This window comes from Aythya fuligula, chromosome 8, assembly GCF_009819795.1.
Source record: "Aythya fuligula isolate bAytFul2 chromosome 8, bAytFul2.pri, whole genome shotgun sequence".
Taxonomy (NCBI): Eukaryota; Metazoa; Chordata; class Aves; order Anseriformes; family Anatidae; genus Aythya; species Aythya fuligula.
In genome coordinates, this window is record NC_045566.1 from 290,530 (window position 1) to 314,388 (window position 23,859).

General features: G+C 42.7%; 1 protein-coding gene across 1 annotated transcript in view; it reads left to right on the top strand.

The window, feature by feature from the left end:
• The first annotated feature begins 1,264 nt into the window (after positions 1 to 1,264).
• ERICH3 (glutamate rich 3) overlaps positions 1,265 to 23,859 on the top strand; it is a 35,087-nt gene continuing 12,492 nt past the window's right edge. The window contains exons 1-11 of the mRNA XM_032192210.1: positions 1,265 to 1,304; positions 11,238 to 11,331; positions 12,864 to 12,989; positions 13,865 to 13,939; positions 15,764 to 15,892; positions 16,579 to 16,659; positions 17,158 to 17,313; positions 18,967 to 19,185; positions 19,598 to 19,778; positions 21,126 to 21,312; positions 23,298 to 23,596. Coding sequence (XP_032048101.1) covers positions 1,285 to 1,304; positions 11,238 to 11,331; positions 12,864 to 12,989; positions 13,865 to 13,939; positions 15,764 to 15,892; positions 16,579 to 16,659; positions 17,158 to 17,313; positions 18,967 to 19,185; positions 19,598 to 19,778; positions 21,126 to 21,312; positions 23,298 to 23,596 — 1,567 coding nt within the window. The 5' untranslated portion in view covers positions 1,265 to 1,284. The remainder of the gene's footprint in view (positions 1,305 to 11,237; positions 11,332 to 12,863; positions 12,990 to 13,864; positions 13,940 to 15,763; positions 15,893 to 16,578; positions 16,660 to 17,157; positions 17,314 to 18,966; positions 19,186 to 19,597; positions 19,779 to 21,125; positions 21,313 to 23,297; positions 23,597 to 23,859) is intronic.

Consider the following 23,859-nt stretch of genomic DNA (forward strand, 5'->3'; position numbering starts at 1 on the left):
AATTTGCCCATGACTCAGTTACACTATTAGGACTACTGTGTATTAGTTCAAGCCCACTTTCATAATGGTCTGCAAGTGGGAGCTGTTCATGGCTGTTCCAGGCTGTGTTCGCTGTCAGAGAGACACTAATGAGCAGTGAAAGGACAATCATCTCTGCTAGACAACTTCTTCAGCTGCTGCAGTTAAATTTGTTAGAGCCCTCATTAGTCACATTTCTGCCTAATCTTTTAGGTGTATGTGATCCATACCCCATCTGTACGGTCCATCAACATGGAAAATCCTTGTTTTAAATATTGTCTCCCATGGTGGGGGCAAAAAGGATGGAGCAAGAAGATGAGGATCGCAGGCAACTGAGTGAGGCAGAGTAATCCTGTCAGCCAGGTTGTGCTACAGCAGCTTGTCCCGGTTTCATCAGCTGGGGCTTCTGAGGCAGTGGTTCCCAGTGGCAGTCTGCTTGACACTGCCGCGAGGGCTGGGGGCGGGTTGCACAGGCTCACTTCTGTGCTGGCCTTTGCACAGGCAGAAGAGAAGGCTGGGGTTTGGCGTGCACGGCTCATGCTGTGGTGACGTGTGGGTGCAGCCTGCAAACTGCTGCTGCACGTGCATCTGAAGCAGAGAAGGGTGGAGTTCTTCTGAAAAGCATCTGGTATTTGGTAATCTTGTGCCCAAAACCCTCTTCCCATGGCTTTCCAGTGACTGACAGCGTTCCCCTTGCTTTGTGGTCATGGGGTCCCCTGCGGGCATCCCTGACGTCTTCCTGCGCCACGGTGCAGTGCAGTCAGCTCACGGGACATGACGGAAGGGCAGCAAACACAGAGCTCAGGGGGATGTTGACATTCTTGGTGGTCACTTCCTTTGCAGAAGACGAGTCCAAATGAAGCCCAGAAGGCCTGAGGACAGCGGAAGGCTTCCACGGGGGTGCTGCCGGGGGCTGTGCCTCGCCGGGAAGAGAGGAGGTGCAGCACTGGGTGGGGGGGGGAGCGCATCTCGCTTATCCCAGCAAGCGCAGAGCTCGCCAACGTGCGACAAACCTCGGGGTTTGTCCTGGAAGCAGGGGAAGGATGCTCGGGCCAGGCAGCGCCGCGCCCCCCGACCGCCGCAGCGCCCGCTCCCGGCCCGCGGGGAGCCGCGGCCCCGCCCCGCCCCGCCCCGCCCCGCCCCGCGGCGTCACCGCGTGGCCGTGCCCTGGCAACGGCGCGGACGCGGCGGCAGCGCGAGGCCCCCGCCCGGCCGCGCCGCGCGGACCCCGAGCGCTGCCCCTGGGCGCCGCCGCCCGGCGCCACCATGAGCGACCCGCGGCCGGGGTGAGTGGGGCGGCGGGCGCGGGGCCGGGGGCTCGGCGGGGAGCCCGGCGGCGGCGCGGCGAGGCCCGAGTCCCGTCCCCTCCGCGCCCCGCGGTGCTCCGGCTCCCCTCGGTTTTTCCGCGGGCGCTGGGGCGGCCCGGCCGGGCTGCTTTGCCGGGGGAGACGAGGAACCGGGCGAGGATCTGTTGCAGGAGTCACCGTGCAAATGTACTCGTTCCCCTGCTGCCTCGGGCAGCAGGACAGCTTACCTGAAGGGTCCGCATTGGTAGGCGACGCTTTCTTAACGATTACGTGCATTTGCAGCTTTGTAAGAGCAATGACTGCAAACAACCTGAAAGACCTAAAGGTATTTTCTTGCGCTGCAGTGTAGACAAAGCAGTGGTTCGGATGCTTGTGAGGAGTCTGGCTGCTGTGATGCATGCCTCGGAGCGACCTCGGGCAGCCTGCGTGGAGGCGAGCTCTGTAATCCCGGGGCCTGAGCGGCCCCTGGCTCTGCGCCTTCCTCCTCGTCTGACCAGCTCAGGGGGTTTCCGAATTTCCAGAGCTCCCCAAGCTGATGTGAGCTCCTCGATATTTGTGATTGAGGACCTCTGCAGCTTTCTGTAACCACGGCTGGATTTGAGACATTCCGTTTCAGTAGACAATGTTCTGAATAAAGAAATCATAATGTAACTTGGGCAAGGCCACGCAACAGTTTATTGCACAACAGGAGTCTTTTAGTGGCCTTTTCCATGTCTGGTTGTGTTCAGGATTGGAATTTGTAGCGTGATTTGAATATTTAAAATCCGTTGGAAAAGCTGTTATGTGTGAAAAGCCCTTTTATAAAGAACAGTATAGAAAATATATGATTAATTAATTATTAACAAAATACTTAGAGTCTTTTTCTTGGAATACTGTTTCACTCTAGTTGCTGCATATGGCACTTTTGCAGTCTGGAAGGCATCTGTTGTTAACACGGCTGTTGGGAAACAACAGTATTGAGGCTGATTGTGTTGTGTCCACAGCTATGTCAAGGAATACCTGCGGTCTGCATCTGACACCGAAAGCAGTGAAAGTTGCCCAGCCGTGACTTCCAGAGAGCATGCTGAAGTGGATGAAGCAAACCACTTCATCCAACACATGGGTTTTCCCTGTGCTCCTCACAGGCTGGGTGTAGAGCAGTTTCTTTACAGAAAGCGTAAAGCTATGCCAGACTAGTACAACTGCCAAATGAATCATAGGATCAAAAAATAATGCACAGTGGAGAAGACCACATGAGGTTTGTAGTCCAGTCCCCGGTGCGCAGTGAGACCAAGCCAGGTCACTTTATCCAAACTGATCCTGGAAACCGCAAGGATGGAAACTGTGGGCGACCTCTCCACCCTGTGACTATCCTCATGAGGAAAAGCTTCTCCATCAGACCCTGCCTGCACCTCTCCTGTTTCTACCAGCATCTATTGTCTCTTGTCCTCCCACGACGCATGGCAGTGGGGGCCTGCCTGGCTCCCCAGAACTGCCACTGCTCCAGGCTGCGCTTGCTCCCTCAGTCTCGCCTCCCATGGCAAGGGCTCCAGCTCCCAATGTCCCAGTGGCCTCCAAATGTCCAAAACCAGACACAGCAGTGCATGTGGGGTCTAGTGAGTGCCAAGTAATGGTGACAAACTGTTTCCTCATTCTGCTGGCCATGCCCCTCTGTACAGCCAGGGTACCGCTGGCTTCCCTCGCTGCTGGGGCCTGCAGCTGGCACCTCCTCGGCTTGTGCCCTCCGGACCCAGCAGGGCCTTTCCAGCAGAGCAGCTCACAGCCAGGCTGTGCGGAAGGGCATGGCCACCAGGACTTTACAGTTGTGTGCCTTCAGCTTTGTAAGGATCCTGCACCAGGCTCAGGCAGAGCGCTGAGCAAGTCACTGCTTCTAGTGCAGCATGGCTGCTTTTGGATACCCGCAGAACAACTTCACTTTCATTTGCTTGTTAGACCTACAGATGCCTTTGAGCTTGGTGACCATCCCTCTTGTGGCAAAGCATTCATAAAATAAATGATAACATTCTCACCGAGTATCTGGGCAAAGAATCCTCAGTGCTTTGGCCATTAAGTAGGTCTATCAGAAGAAGGGTAGGGAAAGTTGTGTAAAGCTTTTGAAACAAAAACCCAGGCAGGTGTGACCTGTGTATCTCAGTGGGAGACCAAACGACTGGGGCTAAAGTGGTCCTGCAAATATTTGAGCAGAGATACAGAGTGATTTGGAGCAACCACAACCTCCCCCTTACTTTGTTGAGTTACCACCTGAGTAAAACTACACATGTGCTTAAGGGTTTTGTGGGCTCAAAATAAAGCAATTAATTATTGTTAGAATCTGAAGTCCCATTAAACTTTCAAGTCAGCTGCTGATTTCAGTGAGTAGTTGTTTTTTTTTTTCATCTTTTTTTTTTTTTTCAGTAGTTGAGTTCTAGCATGGTTTCTCATAAAAGGAGCAGTAGTAGTGAACATTAGTAGAACATTAATAAATGTAGAAACTCAGGCTGTGCCTAGGGGTAAAGTCCAAAGGCTTTGCAGTTGTTGGTCAGTCAGTGACCCATTTGCTCAGGTGCACGGTTTCCCTTCTTTGCAGAAGGGCTGTGATCTAAGGCCTAGTTACAAGTGTTACAGCCTGTGTCCGAACACAGCAAGAACCTCCTTTTGTGGAGGCTGAGGGGAAGAGGAGAGGCCCAAAGAGAGAGGAATGCAAACACATCGTAGTCAGTTTCGCTTAGCTTGAACTTGGAGTCACCAAACAAAATCAGCATTTATGTAACAAAGAGTGTAACAAAGGCGGCAGTCTGTTTCCTGAATGTCTGTGATGAAATCGTACCATCTATTTTTTGCATGTGTGACAATTAGGCCATTCCCAGCTAGGATTCACAAAGTCCTGGCTTCCAGGATTTAATACTGAATTCTAGTTCTGCAGAAGAAAAACACTTTGGCAAATCTGATCTTAATGATGTTTAAAGACCCTGATAGCCTTTTTTGGGGAAGAAGGCTGTAGTTCATAGTTGCTGAATAATTTCCGTATGGAGGGAATGGCAGATGGTGGTTGGGTATCTGGAAGGCCTTGTGAGAGCCATCTTGTCTCTCAAGCAGATTGTGCTGTTGCAGGTGCCCCTGCCTTGTGCAATATTGAACTTGCTGTTTGTGGTTAACAGCTTGTGCATTGGTGTTATGGTTAGATTTGTTCTGCCCGAAAGCCAAACAAGCTTTTCTTGTTTATGTATCCAGCAGAAACAATGCAAGACTCAGTGGTTTATGAAAGGTTAGGAATGCCTCTCTCAGGTCAGGGCTGGGACTGTTGTTTGACTGGAGCAATAAGCTGCAGTTGTAACATATGACACGGGAGCTGTAACTCCCGGTGCCTCTACTAATCAATAACTAAAGTTTGATGCCCTCCTAGATTATTTATTTGGTAAGCAGTCACTGACTTCATTGCACAGTAAAGTATTAACTTTGAACATTTGCTTCATAAAAGTAACGTAAGAGGCCTGCTGTGACTTTTTGTCGTGACGTCCCTTCAAAACACTGAGAGTGGTCATCAAAATCATTGTGATACACAGCACTAGCTCTGAATACAGTGCAAGGTGCACTGTGAGCTGATAAAAAAATGGATACTGTTAATAAAATAACAGTGGCAATGATAATGCAATGAAACTCATGTAGAATGTAGAGTTCCAAATGGGCAGTTCCTTGATTTATTGAAGTCCTAGTCATCAGCTGTAGTGCGTTTTATGTTTTGTGTGGTCTGTCACACACGGCTGGACTCCCTGTGCTGCAAAGGGAGTTCTCTGTGCATTTTGGTCTGATGCGTATTGTACTTTAGCCCAAAATACATTTTTAAAACAGCAAACTAAACTGTGGCTCTTCCAGTTTCTGTGGTACCATTCTGCCAGTTGATCTGGGTATTTGCAGTTGCCTTTATTAATTTATTAATTCTGTTATTGGGGAAAAAGGATGAGTTGGCTCCAGTGACAGCAATTAATTTTCCTGAATGAGCTGTGAAGGTGTCACCCTGGAAATGTAAGCGATACTGAAGCGTGAGAGGCAAGCAGCGGAAATGCCGCTTGTGTCAGAGGCTGAAGGTGAAGCTGCTGCAGTGCAGAGCCCTGGGAGGGGACGAGTCTGCTGCCCCGTGCTGGTGGCTGGCACGCAGGGTGCTCTGCTTCCCTCTGGCCTGGGCTTCCTGAGGTCATTAGGTACCCACGCAGAGCATGTGCCCCACACGTCATGACTTCTGGTAGAGTGTGCGCCCTGGGCGAGGACGTGACCTGACTTAGTTTCCCACCTTTTTGGGGGTCCGGAAAGTCTTTGTGCTCAGATGACTTTGGGGATGGGAATCGTAGCTGGCCTCACCTGATGGGAGAGCTCCTTGGCAGCTCTTCCCCGCCTTGGCAGGTCCATGTTAACTGAGCTTTAGAGGTTTGCTCTTTTTCAGTAGAACTGGCTGGTTAATAAAAGCTGCATGTAAATTGGAACAATTTTCGTTTTTACTAGTTCTCCAGGTAACCAATGACAGGTGTGCGGGAATGCCACAAAGCCGGGCTGGGGATGGTCAGGCTGGGCATTAGGAAAAATTGTTTTATTGTGAGGGTGGTCAAACACTGGGACAAGGCTTCCTCGAGCGGCAGTAGATGCCCCTTGCTAGTCAGTGTTCAAGAGGCATTTGGGCAATGCCCTGAATAATGTGCTTTAACATTTGGTTAGCTGTCAAGGGGTCAGCAGTCGGACTTGATGATCATGGAAGGTCCCTTCCAAGTGTTCTGTTCTGTTCTGTTCTGGTCTTTTCTACATGGTCCCATGCTGTAAAATTCTAGTAAGGTGAGAAGCAAAATGTTTTTTGACTATTGGCTTTTTGCTTTAGAAATTAAGACTGTAATTAATCTCTATTGTAATGTAAAGTGTATTCTGGCTTCTGATAGTAAGCAAGATAAAGGACATTTATGGAAAAAGTGGACTTAATTGAAAAGTTCTCGTTAAGATACGATGCTACTGTTTTTCAGTGACTGTAGTAAAAGTTCTATGTCTGAAATGACACTGTTGAAGAATTTAAGATTTCTTAACTTGAATCAGTCTTGATTGGACATGAATTTGGGGAACTCAGCTCAAATTTAGATGCAAGTGAGGGAGGATTTTGAACAAATTGATCCAAAAAATCAGGAACAAACTGATTATATCCAAGAATTCTGAAGAGCCTTAAATATGAAATTACTGAATGAATTATGATATGTAGTCATTGGCAGTGATACCAAAGAAACAAGTGAGATACTAATTTTGAGAAGAGCTTCAAAACTAGTTCCAGAAACTACAGGTTAGTCAGTCTAGGTTCTGTGCCAGAAAAAATGCCTGCAATTGTAATAACAAAGCAGATTTTTTAAATAAGAGAATAAACAAGATGGACAGAGAAAAATGACTCCCAGCAATATCCAGAAAAATGACTTTTTGGGCTTACTAAGGTATAGCAGTAACAAGCATTTTGCATAATTCTGTTTAAGACTGATGCTTTTTCTTTGCTATGTGTTTTTCCAACAAGCATTTTTGTCAGTTCTGCACTTTCATCTGTTATAGAGGATTTAGAGGTGACATTTGTGTATAACTTCAATATTTAAATCTGAAGGAGATAACTTCTTTGACAGGAACTTCTATTATTTTTTGTTGTTAGTATGTGCAGGATCAGAGAAATAAATGAAACCAATGATCTGCTTTGCTGAGGAGCTTGTTTCTGACTGATACCAAGTTAGATAACTTTAGTGTTATATCTCAGATAACTTGCTCAGAAGTTAAAAGCTGCTGCATTATTCTGTGAAGTTAATAATGAGCCCAGACCTGTGTTGTATCAGCTCTGCTACTGCATCTTTCTGAATCACCTTCCTGTCTGTTTTACCTCTGTAATTTGTAGGCAGCATTCTGAATTTTCATGGTTTGTGAGTCTGCAGAGACTGAAAGGAAATAGCTCTTGGGATGTGTCCCTTTCACCACACTGCACACGTCTGTGCTGTGGTCATCTGTTGGCACAAGGGAACACAAGCTGTGGCTGAAGTTTAGGCTTGAAGATACGCTGAAGATACGTTGTGCAAATGAAGGGCACAAATCTCATCCAGAGGATAATGTCTTACCCTGGCAGCCCATAGACTGGAAGGTATGCCCGCCTTCTGTTCTCTGGAGCATTGCACAAGTCTGATCCTTTGATGCCAATGGGATAGTCCAGAAGGATTTTGACCAAGCCAAGGCATAGTACTGATATGACCCAATCCCACCTATGCCTGCCTAAAATCTTCTGGAGGAAGGTGAACTGGGCATGTGAAGTAAGCAGGAGAACTGGCAGATCTCCTTCCAAGTGAGCATGAGCTTGCAGGGCCAGCCCCTGCTTTCTGCATTTGGTTTGAAGTTGAATGCGGGTCGGTGCCTGGGGTGCTGTGCATGGCTCCTCCCTCTGGCACCCTGTTTTCTCGGCCAGGAGGCATTCATTCATCTGGGCAGGGAGTTCAGGCTTCTGTTGGCGGTGTGGCTCTGCCAAAGCCCGCTGGATTCAGTTGCATTCTAACGGTTCCCATGGCTTTTGGTTCAGGCCCAAAACATTTTCTTATTTCTCCCAATACTCTGTTGAACTTTGAATTTAATTCACTTGTTCATAATTTAAATGAGAAAATAAGTATAAAAAGATGTCTGTGAAACTATATTTGCTACATCTCTGTGGTCAGAGGGAACTGCATTTTAACTAATTCCATGGTCCGTGAAATATTAGATGGAAGGAATCAAATGGAATGGAAAGGACTGGAATTGAGTTTCTCCTCTGCCTCCATATGCAATTGCTAGGTGATAAGTAAACACTTAGGTGCAACTGATGTAATCTTGCAGTTTCAAATGCAAACACAAACAATGGATGAAGAAAGTAATGCAGAACAGTTGCTATAGTACCAGTGTTTAATCAATATGCATAACAGGGTAAACTAAATTGTTTGTTTAAAGTTCAATTTATTGTTGGTAGGCTACCTGTGAAATTACTGTGAAACCCCAGATAAAATTCCAGTAAATTCATCATCTCTCTCTCTCTCTCTCTTTTTTCTTTTTTTCTTTTTTTTTTTTTTTTTAAAGTCTTCTTTCTTTCCTTGAATATACTTTTGTGCATGGTAACTCAGCCTAGCAATAGACATTTATCTTGAATGATCCCATTGAAAGATATGTAATACAGGTATTTAAATTTAAAGCCAAAGGGAAGAAGAGCTCTCTTATTGTGTTAGTTAAAACATATTCTGCCTACACAGATGAAAGGTCACTATGAATATATTATGCAATATGTATCTGATTGTATACATTTTACAGATGTGAATGAATATAGAACATTAAAAAATTAAGCCTAATTAAGGCTACTGTCACACTGCTATTTGTCCTGTTTCCCAAGGGTTGAAATAAGGTAAAATTATGCTAAGAACTATATAAAAATAGATTATGGATGCTTCAGTTTTGTGTTCAACCCTCCTGTTTTAGGTTCAATTTTTGGAAGAACTGACCTTTGGTAACTGCAATGACTGAGCTCTGTTCGCTTTCCAGAGATGTGTGGCGTATCTTGGGTACAGCAAGGGAGGGCTTTGGTCTACATTGTCTGGTTATCCATGTTTATTGGTTTTACAGTTTTTCACCAATAAATATAAGAGAGTTGCAGTTTGTTCACTTCAAATTGTTACATGCATGCATTAAAGAGAATCTTCAGCATATGGAACTGAGAGCTGGAAAAAACTGAAGAGGTTCTTGCATTTAATTTTGGTCCCTTTTATATTGCTCTGGATACAGAAGAAGCCATGTACCTTAAATCTGAGATCATTAAATAGGAAAAGATTAGCAGAAGTCTAGCACAACCAGTCCGTCCACTAAAACAGCACAGCCCCAGAAGTCTGTTAGACTGAGTGACATTTGAGAGCGATTGCAGCACAAGATGACCAGTCTCTTTAATATCTGGAGAGCACTTTATGGTAAAATACATGTAGATCTGTGTCTTTAGCTTTGACCTGCATAAGTTAATACTGAAGTGGATGGTGTTTTTTTCAGTGTCTTATTTCTAAACTAGGTGAGGCTGGATTCTTGAAAGAGAGGCACTGTCCTTCACCTCTCAGCCATCTTCTGAAATCCCAGTTTTGATGAGTACTCTTTTTCATCCTTTCAGCAGCCTCTGCAAAAAGGTGGTAAATAGATAGCAGCTTGGTGGGTGTATCGGGACTGTCAGTCATGCAGACAGAATGGTGTAAGAGATGACTGCGCTTGCTGGCCTTCTATACAAACTCTTTGGTTTCCTGCAGAGTAGTTTTTTGTTTGTTTGTTTGTTTGTTTTTTAAATTTAACTTGAGCAAATCAGTCCCATAGAGTAGACCCAATGATTTTTGGTAAAATGAAGTAGCTGTTTTTAGAGGGGAAAAGTATTCTCATCAATGCTAGCTGCATTTTCAGACAAACTGCTACGATATGGTAACATCCAGAAAAAAAGTGTACTAGAGTAACATATGCTTTGTAGCCTATAAATATCACAAAAGTCATGACTCTTGCCCTGAACAGTCTTTGTGCAATTGAATTTACAAATATATTTGTGGGACAAGCATTCTTGGATGTTTGTTTAAATAGTCTAGGGTAACTGCTGTGTTTGAAAGAATGGTCCCTGAAGTAGGCAGGACAGTTCCTAATCTTGCTGTCATGGGTGGGTTTTCTTGTGTGGCTTGTGAGTTCTGTTGGTGTAAGAGTGAAATGGAGGAAATTGACTTTTCTATTCATTAACAAATTAGTTGTTGGTCAGGCAACATTTTATCAGACATGTAGCTGAATCCCAACTGAGAAAATCTTTCAAAGGAGGGTGAAGATTTAAGCTTACGTTTTTATAGCCAGAATTGAAACTAGTTAGATTTCTGTGTAGGTGTTCCAACTGATGAATTTGATACGCTATCCCTGTGATGGTGGGAACAATAAAGAAAAGGAAAGTGCCATAAAAACAGGTAGAAACATGGCTTTGGCTGAAAACGCAAATAAGTAGTCGTAATCAGAGTGAAGATTTACACCTAATATAATAATGTGTATACCGACTTTCAGAGTAATTAAAATATTACAGAAAGTGTCATGTCTTAAGTATGTGTTAGCAGTTTCTGCTAACATAAGTAGACTGAAAATTGCATTTTTGTAATTCATACCAGATATTAATGGCTGAGAACTGGCATTGAGGACTGATATGCTCAAGCATATTACATCAGACTTCATCTGCACAAAGGAATTGGACTAGAAGGCTTCTGGAGGTGCCTCCCAACCCAATTCCAATAACTTGAAATAACCAAGTTATTATTGCAGTTGCAAAAACTGGCAGAAACTCTGGCTGCCCTTTCTGGCACCATTTAGCAGGCAATGGAAGGAAGGGGGCACAGAGCACGTGCTGGGGCAGTGGAAGGAGTGCAATGGTGCAGGACTTCAGGGAACTCTCTCTCCTGGTGGCTAGCAATAGCTTGTGAAGCTCCAGCAGGGCCTGCTGCAGAAGCATAGGCTGGGATCTCTGTCTGCTGGACTCAGCCAGGAATCCAGCTTCAAATTCTGTATGGCATGGGACTGACCTGCCACAGGTCAGAGGTTATTATTTGGGGCAGCTCTTGTGGGAGTTCTTGGAAGAGGCCTTCAGGTGTGGGCTCTGCTGGAACCTGTGCCTTGGTACTGGTACACTGTTCAGCTCTGAGCGGCTGTACGCTGCATAGAAGTCACTTGTTTCTGATATGACTCTTTATGGGGCAACAAGATATTACTTTTACATAATCTAATGGGTGTTTATATGAAAAAATTCTGGACGTGAATTTTCGAGACATTATTTTGTACAGCAAACTATTGGGTAATTTTTTTAACTTCAGCAAAAATCTGTAACATGTAGGCTGTCAGGAGGCTTTTATGACATCTGTATTGATTTCATTTCAGGTTTCTTGCAACCTACAATAGCCTTACAGACAAACACCTGGCTGGGTATTTCAGCAATACCAGGATAAGACGACATCTTCAGAGATCAGGACTGGTGAGATTGAAAAGTTTCCTTTTTTGAGGAAAAAAAAAAAGAATTTGTGCTTATTTTAATATTGAAAAGTCAAAACACTGATGGTTCTGTTGTTTATTTGTTAGAGGTACATGTTGTTGTTGGTAAGAATTTGACCAGCTAGCCAAATACATGAAATGATGCTGTGCCAGGTCAAAAACATATGATCACACTGTGACTGAGGGCGGGTTTGTTCAGTCCAGATATTTCCCACTGTGTTATTTCCCAGTGTTGGTTGGCAAGATATCACAGGGCTGTGTATGGGGCTGTAGTGCATAAGTCTGATATCAGAACAGCAGAAAGACAGGTAATACTGAGCTCAGTGCTTAGCTCCCTGTGCTGAGTGGTTTTAAAGACAGTAGTACAGATGAAGAAATACCACTGCTGGTATTGAGCACATTTTGGGATGGCCAAGAGCCACCTGGGCTATGGAGATGCTGGCACATAGGTGGGTGATGGGTGGTGGTTCCACAGGGGCATGGCTGCTGCATGGCCTGCTGTGCTCCTTGCTGCCAGCTTAATGCTGGAAGGAAAAGTTTCAGCTTCTTGTTCCCTGTTGTCAGACCACAGCCAGCTGATGCCTCTGGTACCCTGACAGCATAGCAGCTGTAAGAAGTGGTGATTAAAAGTACCAGCAGGGAAACTGCAGAGACTTTGGCAAGTTGTGTGTTTGGTGCTGCCTTGGGCTGTGGGTTCCCCTTCAGTTTCCACCACCCAGTCCCTGACAGGATTGATGGGGATCCGTAGTTAGATGGTGGGAAAACCTCATGCCAAGGAGCACAGACTTGTGGAAGTGAAAAAAGTGTTCTGCTTGCGCCTATAGCCTCCCCAGATGTTACTATTTCCTTGCCCTTGGTAGCATAGTAGCGTAATGATATTGACAGGCTGAAAGATGTAAGTGGTGTTGCCTGTAGTTAATGTGGACGAACAAGGCACTCATTTTCTGTTTCTCTTCATGTGATGAATGAGATGATTCTTTCCAATTCACGACTCCTCTGTATTAAACAAAGAGATTATTGGACACAGGCGCTTACTTACAGTGGTAGGAAGAGATCACAGGAATAGATGACATGGCGCGGTGTATGTGTAGGATCAAACATTTCAGCTTGGAAAAAACATCAAGTTTTCTTGTGAAAGAGAGAGGACTGGCACTTAAGTCACTCCTAGGTGTGACTCTGTTTAGCAGAGGCAGATGCAACCCTTACAGTGTAGGAAGGCAAGTATTTAATTCCCCTCCACTGAGTTAGGCGACAGTACACGAAGAGTAAGACTGAGCCTCAGCTTTTACGAAATGTGGCTGCTTCTCTCTTGCTCTCTTCATTCGGCTGACAGGGTCCATGGGGTGAGAGAAACTACAGTTCTGTGCTGGGGAGGTGAGTCCCAGCACCACAGCAGAAGCAGAGATGACGGCTAGTGATGAGAAAGTAATCCTCTTGCAAAATTATGCTCTGTGTAGAAATATATTTTATTCTGTCTTCTCTTCTTTTTAGTTACATATTATTTGTTTATGGCAGATCTCAAGGAGTGGAAGAATAATACCTGAGAAAGAATACCGGCTAAATGCTATGAGGAGGGATCACCAGAAATATGTACAGGAGTGCCTGGCTCGGGCCATATTTCTTAAGGTCCTTGACATGGAGGTATGCATTTACTAGGAATGGATAAGCCTTTTCAGATGCTTCCCTGCTGACAGCTAGTGGCTGTTATCTAGAACAATTTTTATGCTTGATGTAGCCTGTGTGAAGTCTCCACTGGCCTCTAGCCGTTACCACAGAATCATAGAATGGTTTGGGTTGGAAGGCACCTTAAAGATCATCTAATTCTAACCCCCCTGCTATGGACAGGGATACCATACACGGCCATACACTGCCCAGCCTTGGGAGCACTTGTCATAGTGGCTCACTTACTGCACTTTGGTAGTCACCTTATAAATGGGGCAAGAGGTTAAAGAAAGCATGTAGGGAAAGTTTTTTAGGAAACAGTAGCACAAGTTGCATGCATGGGAGAGATTAGAACCTGCTGAGAGCTGATAGCTTTGGAGTTCATTCCGTCAGATGATAAATCTGTGACACATTCTACGGGATGACAGCTTTATTAGTTAGTATACCTGAATCCACCTATTTCTTTTCGTACATGAGGGTAAAATTACTTAAAATAAATAGATTATAAGATGATATTCACAGGGCTAGTTTGTTTGAAAACTTTTCCAGTCAAGCTAATAAAAAAAATATTGCATATCTTATCTGAGTACTAAATTTGTGCACATTCCTGCTGTGTATCAAGGATGGAGTTAATCACTGCAGCTTTAAAAATGCTCAGTTGGACCCTTGCAAATGTTAAGATACACAGGTATAATGCAAGTGGATTGAGTCAATAGCAGTTTTATAATAGGATTCAATGAAGCTAATGACCAGGGAACAGGCAAGTGATAAACAGAACAGAAACAAGTGTTCTTGTATTCATTGATATCTCATTATGTCTCTTAATGAGATTCGTCTTTCTCTTACATTAATAGCGTCATCATCAGCTGGAAATAAAAAGGAAACTTGAAAATTCTATGAGGAAGGAGAGGGTTCTGCAGAAGAACAAGGTAAGGCTTGAGTGCTACTGAGTGCTGGTGGGACATGGCAATTTGGCTTTGTTAAATAACAGCCAGAATGAGTTAGACCGGAGATTTAGTGAGCCAAGTGTCCTGTCTCTGATGTTTATGGGACAAGTACAAGAAACAGGCAAGCAGAAGATGATCCTGCCCCAGGTTACATCTCCTTCTTCTATCCAGAAATTCAGGAACTTCTGTGCATATTTCTGAGTCCTTTTGAATCTACTTCTGCAGTGTTCTCAGTTGTGGTATTTAATTAAGAGTTGTATGAAAAAACAACTTGTGTGTCCTTGCGTTTCTGCACAATAATTCATTTATCAGCTTTCTGATAATTCTGTTTGATGCTCCATTGTTCTCAGTATGTAAAAGTTAATAACTGTTTCCCTTTTCCAAGGCATTGATGGTTTTACATACCTTTCTCATATTCCTTCTCAGTCTTCCAAGCTGAAGAGCCTCAGTCATTGAATCTTTCATACGTGAGCCATTCCAGGCTTCTTATTACTGTTACAATTTTTTTAACCTTTTCTAGTTCTACTGTTTCTGGTTTGAAATGGTAAACCAGACCTGGATGAATAATTTAATGTAAGTGTTGCAGTTCTTCTAGTAATTCTAGCCACTATCTGCATTTGATTGTTGCTGAGCACTGAGATCATGTTATCAGTTGTTTGCCTATCCACGTGATATTTACTAGAAACAGCGCGTAAGTAATGAAGAGAGGTTTCAGAAGTCCTTACTCTGGTGTGATGTGAGTAAAGCTTGTTTCTGTGGTTTCAGAGCCATGAAATCCCACAGAAGTCAATGGTTGTTGTCCCCATGAAGTCATCTGAATGTTTAGGGGAAAATTTTTTCTCATTTTGGCTAAAATATCCTCAACATGTTATTTCTTTACTAGGAGCTTTATACATTAAGAAGAATGTATTAAGAAGCTAGCTGCTTCTTTGAGCAGTTGAAAAACAACGTCAAGTCTTTTAGAATTTAAATAATACATTTATGAGCAATTCATCAAGAAAAGAAAAGAGATGTACTTGAAAAACACTAACTCTGGTAATTGCAAAGACCTCATTTACTGACAGAACTTCTGCTACTAGAAGATGGAAGCAGCATAGTTGTTGTAGGGAAGGAGTGTGACTAAGGCATTCTGTTAAGGGATTCTGCACTTGGATAATATTGGTACATAAACCAAAACTGCTTCTTTCAGTGAGAGATGTAAGGGAGATGCCTGTGGATATGTGATCCGTTTCTCTGCTGTGATGCCACATTGATACTCAAGAACCTGGCAGGAATTTGCAGTGTAATTTATTCTTTTCTCACACATTCAGTGATCATCTGAGTAACTAATCTAAAAGGAAAGAAGAAAGACAGATAACTGAGAAAATGAGGATGAGAGACATAGCTCTCTATTTCCAGAAGTATAGTCAGTCCACTGTGGAGCTTTTGAGAAAAAAAAGGTAGGAACGGGCAGCAGTCAGGGCAAGGAAGTGGCAGAGGTAAGCAAATTTAAGAGAGACCTTCAACCAAACTAAAAATTGGGAGATGCACAGAAAAAAAGGCAGATGAACAGAATCTGGGAGGATCAGCAGCTGGTGAGGGCTGCAGAGAAATAGATCAGAGAAGGGAACAAGTATTTTCCCTCGTCCCTCTCTTGTTCTGTCCTTCTTCCCATGATTTCCTTCCTTCCTTAGCAGGCCATCCATTGGGTCTAGTCAAGCTAATTGTCTTAACTGTCCAATGAAAGACATGCAGAAGGCAAGCTCAAACATGCTGTTTGATACCTAATTTTTAATACCTCGGATACATACATTTTCATTCTTTTAGGTGGAACGGTCCAGAAGATCAGTGGAAGGTGCTAGCCCTGTGCACTCCCTACATCCACCAGTTGGTCCCAGAAGTCATTATGGACTGCATCCTTTAGTGGCTGGAGAACCAGCTAGTCATTCACAAATGGTGAGTTTCATCAAGTGCTTCATATGCTATATTAGCACACATAACAAAAAGCGTGCACATGTACCTATGACATCTGTGCTTAGCCTAGACCACTGATGGTCTGCAGACTGATTGTTGCAGAGTCTCATTCTGCATCACTTGTATTTGGTTTCCTGTTTGCAGGATTCTGTCACTAAAAGAGAAATCTAGGGAAGCCAGTGTTGCAGGAATGGCACATTAGAATACATAAAATTAATTTTGCTTTGAGATAAATCTGCTTTAATCTTTGCCTTTTATCTGCCATGTCTTTTATGCCAAGCCTTGGCTTTTATCTGCCAAGGTTAGGTATGTATCAGTACAGTAAATGTGGTCAATAAATACTGTGACTGTAGGCAAATTTGCACATGTTGTAAAATCCTGAAAACAATGGAGGTCTTTTAGAAAAAGGAGTTGAAGGGATGAAATAAGATGATGATTCATTCCAGAAATCTTTGCTTTGGATCTCTGACTCAGAAGCCTCTTACTCTCTGTTAACATGTAGAGAAGGAATGTTAATATACTCTTGAAATACAGTGATTCCAAAGTCTAAGGTCAATGGCCAAATATACATGTATAGTACAGTTCTAACTGGTTCTTCATTTCAATAATGATAACTTGTGCAGACTGAAAAGAGACTTCCTGAATGAACTTCTCTTCATCCCATACAGAGGGCACCTGGACTTGCAGATTATAGTGGTGGACATCCTTCTTATCAACACCGATTCAAGGAGTCTTCTTTTTTTAAGATAGTGAGTTAAACCTTTTTTTTTTTTTTAATTTTGATTTTAACATTTTAACTTGATATTCTGAAGGGTATAAAAGAGAAGGATGAAATAAATAAAAGTCAGAAAAATGATGAGTATTGAACAAAAATAGACATGATTTTATTATGAATTCTCTGTGTCCATGTACTCAAGTCAGCAAAATAGAGCATATTGCTACGGTTTTTATGAGTTCATTATGTTTGTTTCAAAGTTAGACCATGAATGGACAGTAACAAAGGCTAGATTTATGGCCAAGGGTTATTTTGGAAGTTCCAGTTTTTGGATGCTCAGTTAGAGATCCCTAAAAGAGTGTTGCTCTTCAGAAACAGAAGGTACTAGAAAATAAATTTGCCGAAGATACCTGAGCTCCACTCATCACTTCTGATTATCTTGATCAGTGCTATATTTTTTTCTGTATGGTACTGTTCTGCACTGGAAACTAAACACTGAGATTTTCTAGCTGTTTTCTTTTTCCTTTTCCAGACTTCCTGTCGACCACATACAGCTCCAGGAAATATGCAACACCCACTTCGACTCCAGCCACTTCACAGCAGTGCTGTAGTAGGGTCTGTTCCAAAGACTTCAGGCTCTAAACAAAAGTGCCATATGCTTGAAAATGATCAGCAGTTAGCTAGTGGGGTGAGGCCATATTTCATTCTGAAAATAATATATCTTAGTGACAGTTTTGTAATATTGCTAAATACTGTAGATCCCAGAACTATATATTTAATGTAGATAATATGCCTATCGAATGTTTAGCAGCTTTCACTGAACTCTCTTATCCTACCCTTAATTTTCAAGACGTTATTTTAATGGTTTAATGCCTGGTCACAGCCAGGAAAAATGTGATGACTTCTCTTTCATAATGTAAGATCTGTTATGTAGAGAAAAAGGCAGGCACGCAGTTAACACTGATAACTCAGGAATATTTCCCCACAGTCTTATAAGTTTTCATTTTCATCTACAATTGTGAAGTAGCAAAAACCTTTCTTTTTTTTGTACCATTCGTCCTAGTAAGCCCCACTAGTGGGGACAGAGAGCAAGAACTCTTTAGAGTAACAAAACAGTCTTCAAATGTACACAGTTACTCCCAGGTGAGATTTGGATTTGTATTCTGTCCTAGAAAACCATTATGTAACTGGCTTATGTTAGGAGTTCCTTGGGACTGGGAGATTTTGGAATGGGACTGTGATCTGCTACCACTGACTGGTGGACACTGTATGAATAGCTCACCTCTGCCGTGGATTTGCTCTGTATTGTGATGGTCACAATCCTTTCTTCAAGAATTTTCTGGCTTTATTTAGTACTGTTATCTACAACTTCCTTGCGAAGGGGAGTGGAGAGGCAGGTGACTTATTCTCTATAAACACCAGAGATAAGACCCACAGGAATGGTGTTAAGCTGAGGCAGGGGAAGTTTAGGCTGGACATCAGGAAGAGGTTGTCACCAAGAGGGTGGTTGCACACTGGAACAGCCTCCCTAGTGAAGTAGTCACTGCACCAAGCCTGTCTGAATTTAAAAAAACATTGGACTATGCACTTAGTCGCATGGTCTAAACTTTTGGGCAGACCTGTGAGGTGCCAGGAGTCAGACTTGATGATCCTTATGGGTCCCTTCCAACGTGGGATATTCTATGATTCTATGATAGGCCTACTCGCAAATTATGTGTGATTTAAATGGTTTCTTTAATGCTTGCTACTGACAAAACAACTAAATTAATTATAGATTATGAAGACATGTCAAAGAGCTCAGATCCAGTGCATGCAATGCTTGCAGAATATTGTGTCTTCTGTTTTGGGACCCCAGTGTTCTGTGTGCATTTCATCCTGAAGGAGGACTAAACCTCCACTACAAATGGGAAAAAAGCATTGTGAACCACACCTCATATAATTGGTGCCAAATCATGCTACTATTGGAAGATTCTGCTTCCTTTGAAATTTGCTTGCCAGTGGAGAGAATACAGCAGTGCTGTGGGGTTGTGCAGAGTTCTATCTGCTTGTGATCAGGACTCTGCATGGTTACTAGTAGTACGTGGTTTACAATACTGTGTATATCTATGTGTGACATTTTCAGCCAATCTGATCTTGGTTTCTCCATTTTGCCTGTTGCTTTGCAAATTGGAAAAAAAGGAGTTTAGCACAGAAATGTTTTCATAGAAAAAAATTGTGGAGGTATGAAATTCTAGAAGTATGTGTGTTTCTAAAAGTAAAGAATAGTAAAACCATGGTTAGTTCAATATGTTCAGTAGCTATTTTTGCACGACCAGTTTAACATGGTTACATTTTTTTTCAGGGGGAGAAGACTGAGTTAAGACTTATGAACTCAATGGAATATGTGACTGGTAAATCCCCATATCGACTCCCTGTTATTAACAATTATGTGATGCCAGTGCCACCTCCCCCTCTACAAAAAGGAGACAAGAGTGTAAAGGCAACAAGAAATGGGATGCCCAGAGGGAGACGATTTCGCCCCCCCCACACACCAAATGGTTTAGAGCAACTTTTAACAAAGGTAAGTTGTCTCTTTCTACTTCTCTAAGTACAGGTATATTACCGTCCTCACTGATACATTCAGAACTTCAGGGGGATTTATGAAGCACCCCGAGTGTATAAAAACTTCATCTGTTACACTAGATCTCCGGCCAGGAATGCCTCCTGGAAGTGAAGTTACAGGAACACAGGATTGGAACGGACTATATGGGTCATTAAAGCTGGCCTCTCCAATCTCAGGCCATTCAATGCATTTCAGTCTGAAATCTTTCCTTGCCCTTCTGTATGCTACAAAGCACGTTTCAGCTTAAGCAGCTCAAGGACTGTCTTAAAAGAGTGAAAGCTTCAGTTTTATGAAGCATGTGTATCATCATTGTGCTCACCTTTTGTTATTGTTGGAAGCTGAGTGCATTTTTATGTATTTTCTGCTGCAGAATTCTGGAGGATTACCTAAGCCCTCATTACGCAGCAATGCATTTATTACCATGATCTTTCTAGGAAAAAGTGTGCATTTATCTCATGATGATGCTGATTATAAAGATGAAGTCAAAGTCTGTCAACAACACTGTGGAGGAGAAAACCTTTGTGTCTACAAAGGCAAGCTGTTGGAAGGAGGTAAGGATAAAGAGTGGAAGAGTTCATTTTGATTCTGGCAACATCTTTTTGGCTAAAATACTGATGTGATATCAAAATGATTTCAACTGTTCTCAGTCAAGATATGTGCATCCAAGGATTTTTCACCATCTGCCTTCAAAGAGAAATCTGGATCTACAGTTTCATAATTGAAATTGAGGTTGCAATTACTTTTGGAAATTATGTTAGAAGGAGTTTAGAGAACTGATTTATCAAAATACTGTTAGATTAGATTAATTTTGTATAGAGATGTATGATTAATAAAATAGTTTTAGCTGTAAACTGTCCATAAATGCTATCTTTTTTTGACTTGCTATGATATATCAATGCATGTTTATTATTCCAGAAAGAAAAGTACCTAGCGAGAGCCCAGTTTCCATCTCTTTTATATGAATGTGACTCCATCAATATCTCAAGGGTTACTCACACTGGTTTATCTTGTCAGTAAAAGTCAAACTATGTTCTGGAAAATTAGGAAGAGGAAATGACTGGGAGATTTTCACTCATGAGAAAGAGAGCTGTACCCCTCATTCCAGCTCACAGAACCCACTGTGTCTGCATTTGCATTTTTACTGGATATGGGAAGATGGTGCAGAGATTCCTGCACTTCAGTCTGTCCACTGGCGTTGTGGATGCATTGCAGTGTGCCCACAGATCTGATTTAAAGATACTCATTGCAGCTTTGTCCCAGCTGTGCAAGAAGGTGTCCTTTGTGTGTCCTCCTGTTGTTCTGTGCTACATTCATACCTCTTAGGGAACCTGCTGGCGTAGTGTGGCTTCCTCCCTACTTGTGTGTGCTCAGTTTACTTTGGAAGGATAGCATGAATTGTAATTAAAGGCACTACAAATAAGTCTCTCTTGGAAGGGAGCTGGGTAGGAGCCTCAGTGCTCTTTAAGTTTGTATGCCTAACAGTGCCCTTGCAGAGTAGCTTGAAAAAACTCCAGAAACAGTAGCTTTCAGCTGCTTAGTGTTGCTATGAGTAAGATCATATTACTTCAGGCCCAGAGCCACTAATATGTGTGGAAAAGTCATTTTTTTTGAGATGAGAGTCTCTGGTTTCTATTAATGCTGTAGCAGCAAGTGGCTAAACTGGCGATGTATTAGCTTGTTGCAGGTGTGTCCATCCTGGTACTTCTGGGTTGGAAAGAGATAAGACTGTTGTGTTTGGAGGAGAGTAGAGTTTTACCAGCTAATACAGCTGAGAATGTAAGAACCCGACCTCAGAGGGCTGGATGCTCTGGCAATGATGTAGATGAGATGCAAGAAATGCAGTGGGCTGACCATAAAGCATAACCTTTTTCTTTGAACTCTCATTTCTGTGGTTTCAGAGACCTTCCAGTTTGTCTCAAAGAGGCACCATGGTTTCCCATTCAGCCTCACCTTTTTTCTCAATGGGATGCAAGTGGACAGGTTGAGCTCTTGCTGTGAGTACAAACATCAGAAGCGTTCCAGGCTGGGAGGCAGACATGGATACTTTGGGTTTCTTAACGTGGAAGGAGCATCTCCTTGCTATAGGTATGGAGTCACATGCACTTTTTTCACAGGGTCTTAGCAGCCCAGTTTTTAGAGTATTTATCACTTGTTTCCTCTTTTTAAATCTTTCTGGCATTCCACAGCTCTGTAGAACCTGGTCAGTTTCTGAGTACCCCTTGCAACGTGCATAATTAAGCTTACCCTTCAAACTCTTACGTTCAAGGATGTCATCAAAGTCAGCTGACTTTTGTGCTGCCTCTTCAAACACTCTGTGGAGTTCACATAGCAAAGGACAATATTTGCATCATATCACTTCATCTGTCAGCTTGTCATGAAGGCATTCAGTGCTTCATCAACAGCAGAGTTTGGAGGAATAGGCGTGGAGTGGTATAAGCATGCCACCTTCATGTTTCTGGTGGAAGCGATAAGGAATATCAAGAGTGCTGTTTAGTAAGTTGTAGTCTTTGGGGTTTTCTTTGTGATTGTGATAAAAAGATCATTTATTATTAAACAGCTCTGCCTCTAAAGTGTAATACTCCTGGCTGCAGAATATGGCAGTATTGAATGTTAGCCATGTTCTGAAAACAAATCCGTGCAGAGAAGAGTTCCATTCTCTTGGTACAGAGGTTGGTGCTGTGAGCAACAACTGGTTTTGCCAAGAAGCTTTAATTTTAGCATAATCTTCCTTAAACTTCCTTAAATTAAAATAGGTTAGATGTAGACTAGACATTAGGAGAAAATTCTTCACTCTAAGGATAGTGAGGCATTGGAATATGTTGCCAAGAGTTGTGGATGCCCCATCCCTGGAGGCATTCAAGGTCAGGCTCGATGGGGACTTGGCCAACCTAATCTAGTAGGTGGCATCCCTGCCTACGGCAGGGGAGCTGGAGTTAGAAGATCTTTAAGGTCCCTTTCAACCCAAGCCATTCTATGATTCTATGACTGAGTATCTCAAAGGTCCCTGAAAAATACCAGGAATAATTAAAGTCTCTTCTTAGAAATTGGCACATTTACATTTTATGCCTGCAAAACTAAAAGATTTCTAGACTTCTTGATGATGGGATATTCACAGTAGTTTGTAAACAGCTGTAATGTGAGAGGAATTACATTTAAACTTTAGATATGAAAAGCATTTTAGGTGGAGGAAACGTTTTTAAGACATAGGTGTCTATGAAGAAAATACAATTATCCACAGAGACTTAAGATTAGTTAGAGTGAAATTCCCAGTTTCAGTTTCACTCAGCCTGTAGATTTGAATCAACTTATTATATGCAGCACAATGTCCTCACACTCATAGGTGGTGTAGAGTTGTTCATTATGTCTGCAAGTAATGCTAAATTCGGAGTAGGAACTCTGGTCTCCTACGTGTTTCTCCTAACCATAAGAAAGGGAATTTGGCACTCCTTTTATATGAGAGGAGCAGTCTCAACAAGTCATTCAAAGCATTTTGTTTTTCATATGTTTGTATTTCTCTTAGATAAAAAACAGAACAGAATTTTTAAATAATCCAAATTCAATACCCCTCTTCACCCACAGTTATTTGACCCAGCAGGCAAATTAAAAAATGTTATATTCATAAAACCTGTGTTACTGCTTTACTTGCAGATAATGCAGGATCTGTATCCAGTACACCTCTGACTTGGAGCTTGCCTGCCTTTCACAGTGATTATGTCTTTGCAGATCATGCTTGGTGTAGCTTGAAGTTAATGAACCCTTTTGATAATTTTGATTCTAAACTGCTTATCCTTCAGTTGTCACCTTTAAGTGCAGATAGCCTTACTGTCCTTCAAGGGAGAATTGCATCTGTGTCTGTGGAGCACTTGAGGATTTTAGGGTGCTTCTCAAAGACAGTTGTTATCAGTATCCTTGTTGTCTGAGAGGTGAAATGGAGGCAGATACGTGCCTGATCTCACAACTGGTAATGAGCTGGAGAGCTCACTGTCTACTGTTTTTTCATTGTTCACTGACAGAAAAATGCCATGCTTTCCAATTCTCCTTTTTTTTTTTTTTTTTTTTTTTTTTTGTAGGTGCATTATTGCAATGGGTCTGGACAAAAAGCCATCCCCTCCCAAGAGAAAGATGGAGAAGGACTATGAGGAAAAGCAAGTGGGTTCCTGGAAAGGTGGAGCACACAGTGAGCCAAGTGATAGCAGTGTTGAGCAGAAATCAAGCAAAGATTTGGTGTTAGTCATCTTACCAGGTCATGAAGCAAGTATGGAAACCATTGAAGAGAAAATGGAGACCGGACAGGAGCATAGAGGAGAAGAAAGGAAAAAACTATTAAATCATGAGACAGAAGATAGTCAGGAAGACACTGGTAAAAATGGTACGGTATTCCAAAACACAAGCAGGGGATGAAAAATAGGAGAGGGTAATTCTGGAGAGGGTGCGGGACTGCAGGCCTCCAGCTCACTTGGTGGTATCCACTCTTAGGATAGCTCATATGTGAGAAAAATGGTGAGGATGGTGAAGTTATCAGTGGCTGATAGCTGGGAGGAACACACAGCAGCAAGATTGAGCGCTAGGTGAAATACCTCAGTCTTCTCTCTTTGTTGCCAGCAGCAGCAAGATGCTTTGTTCGTGTAAAGC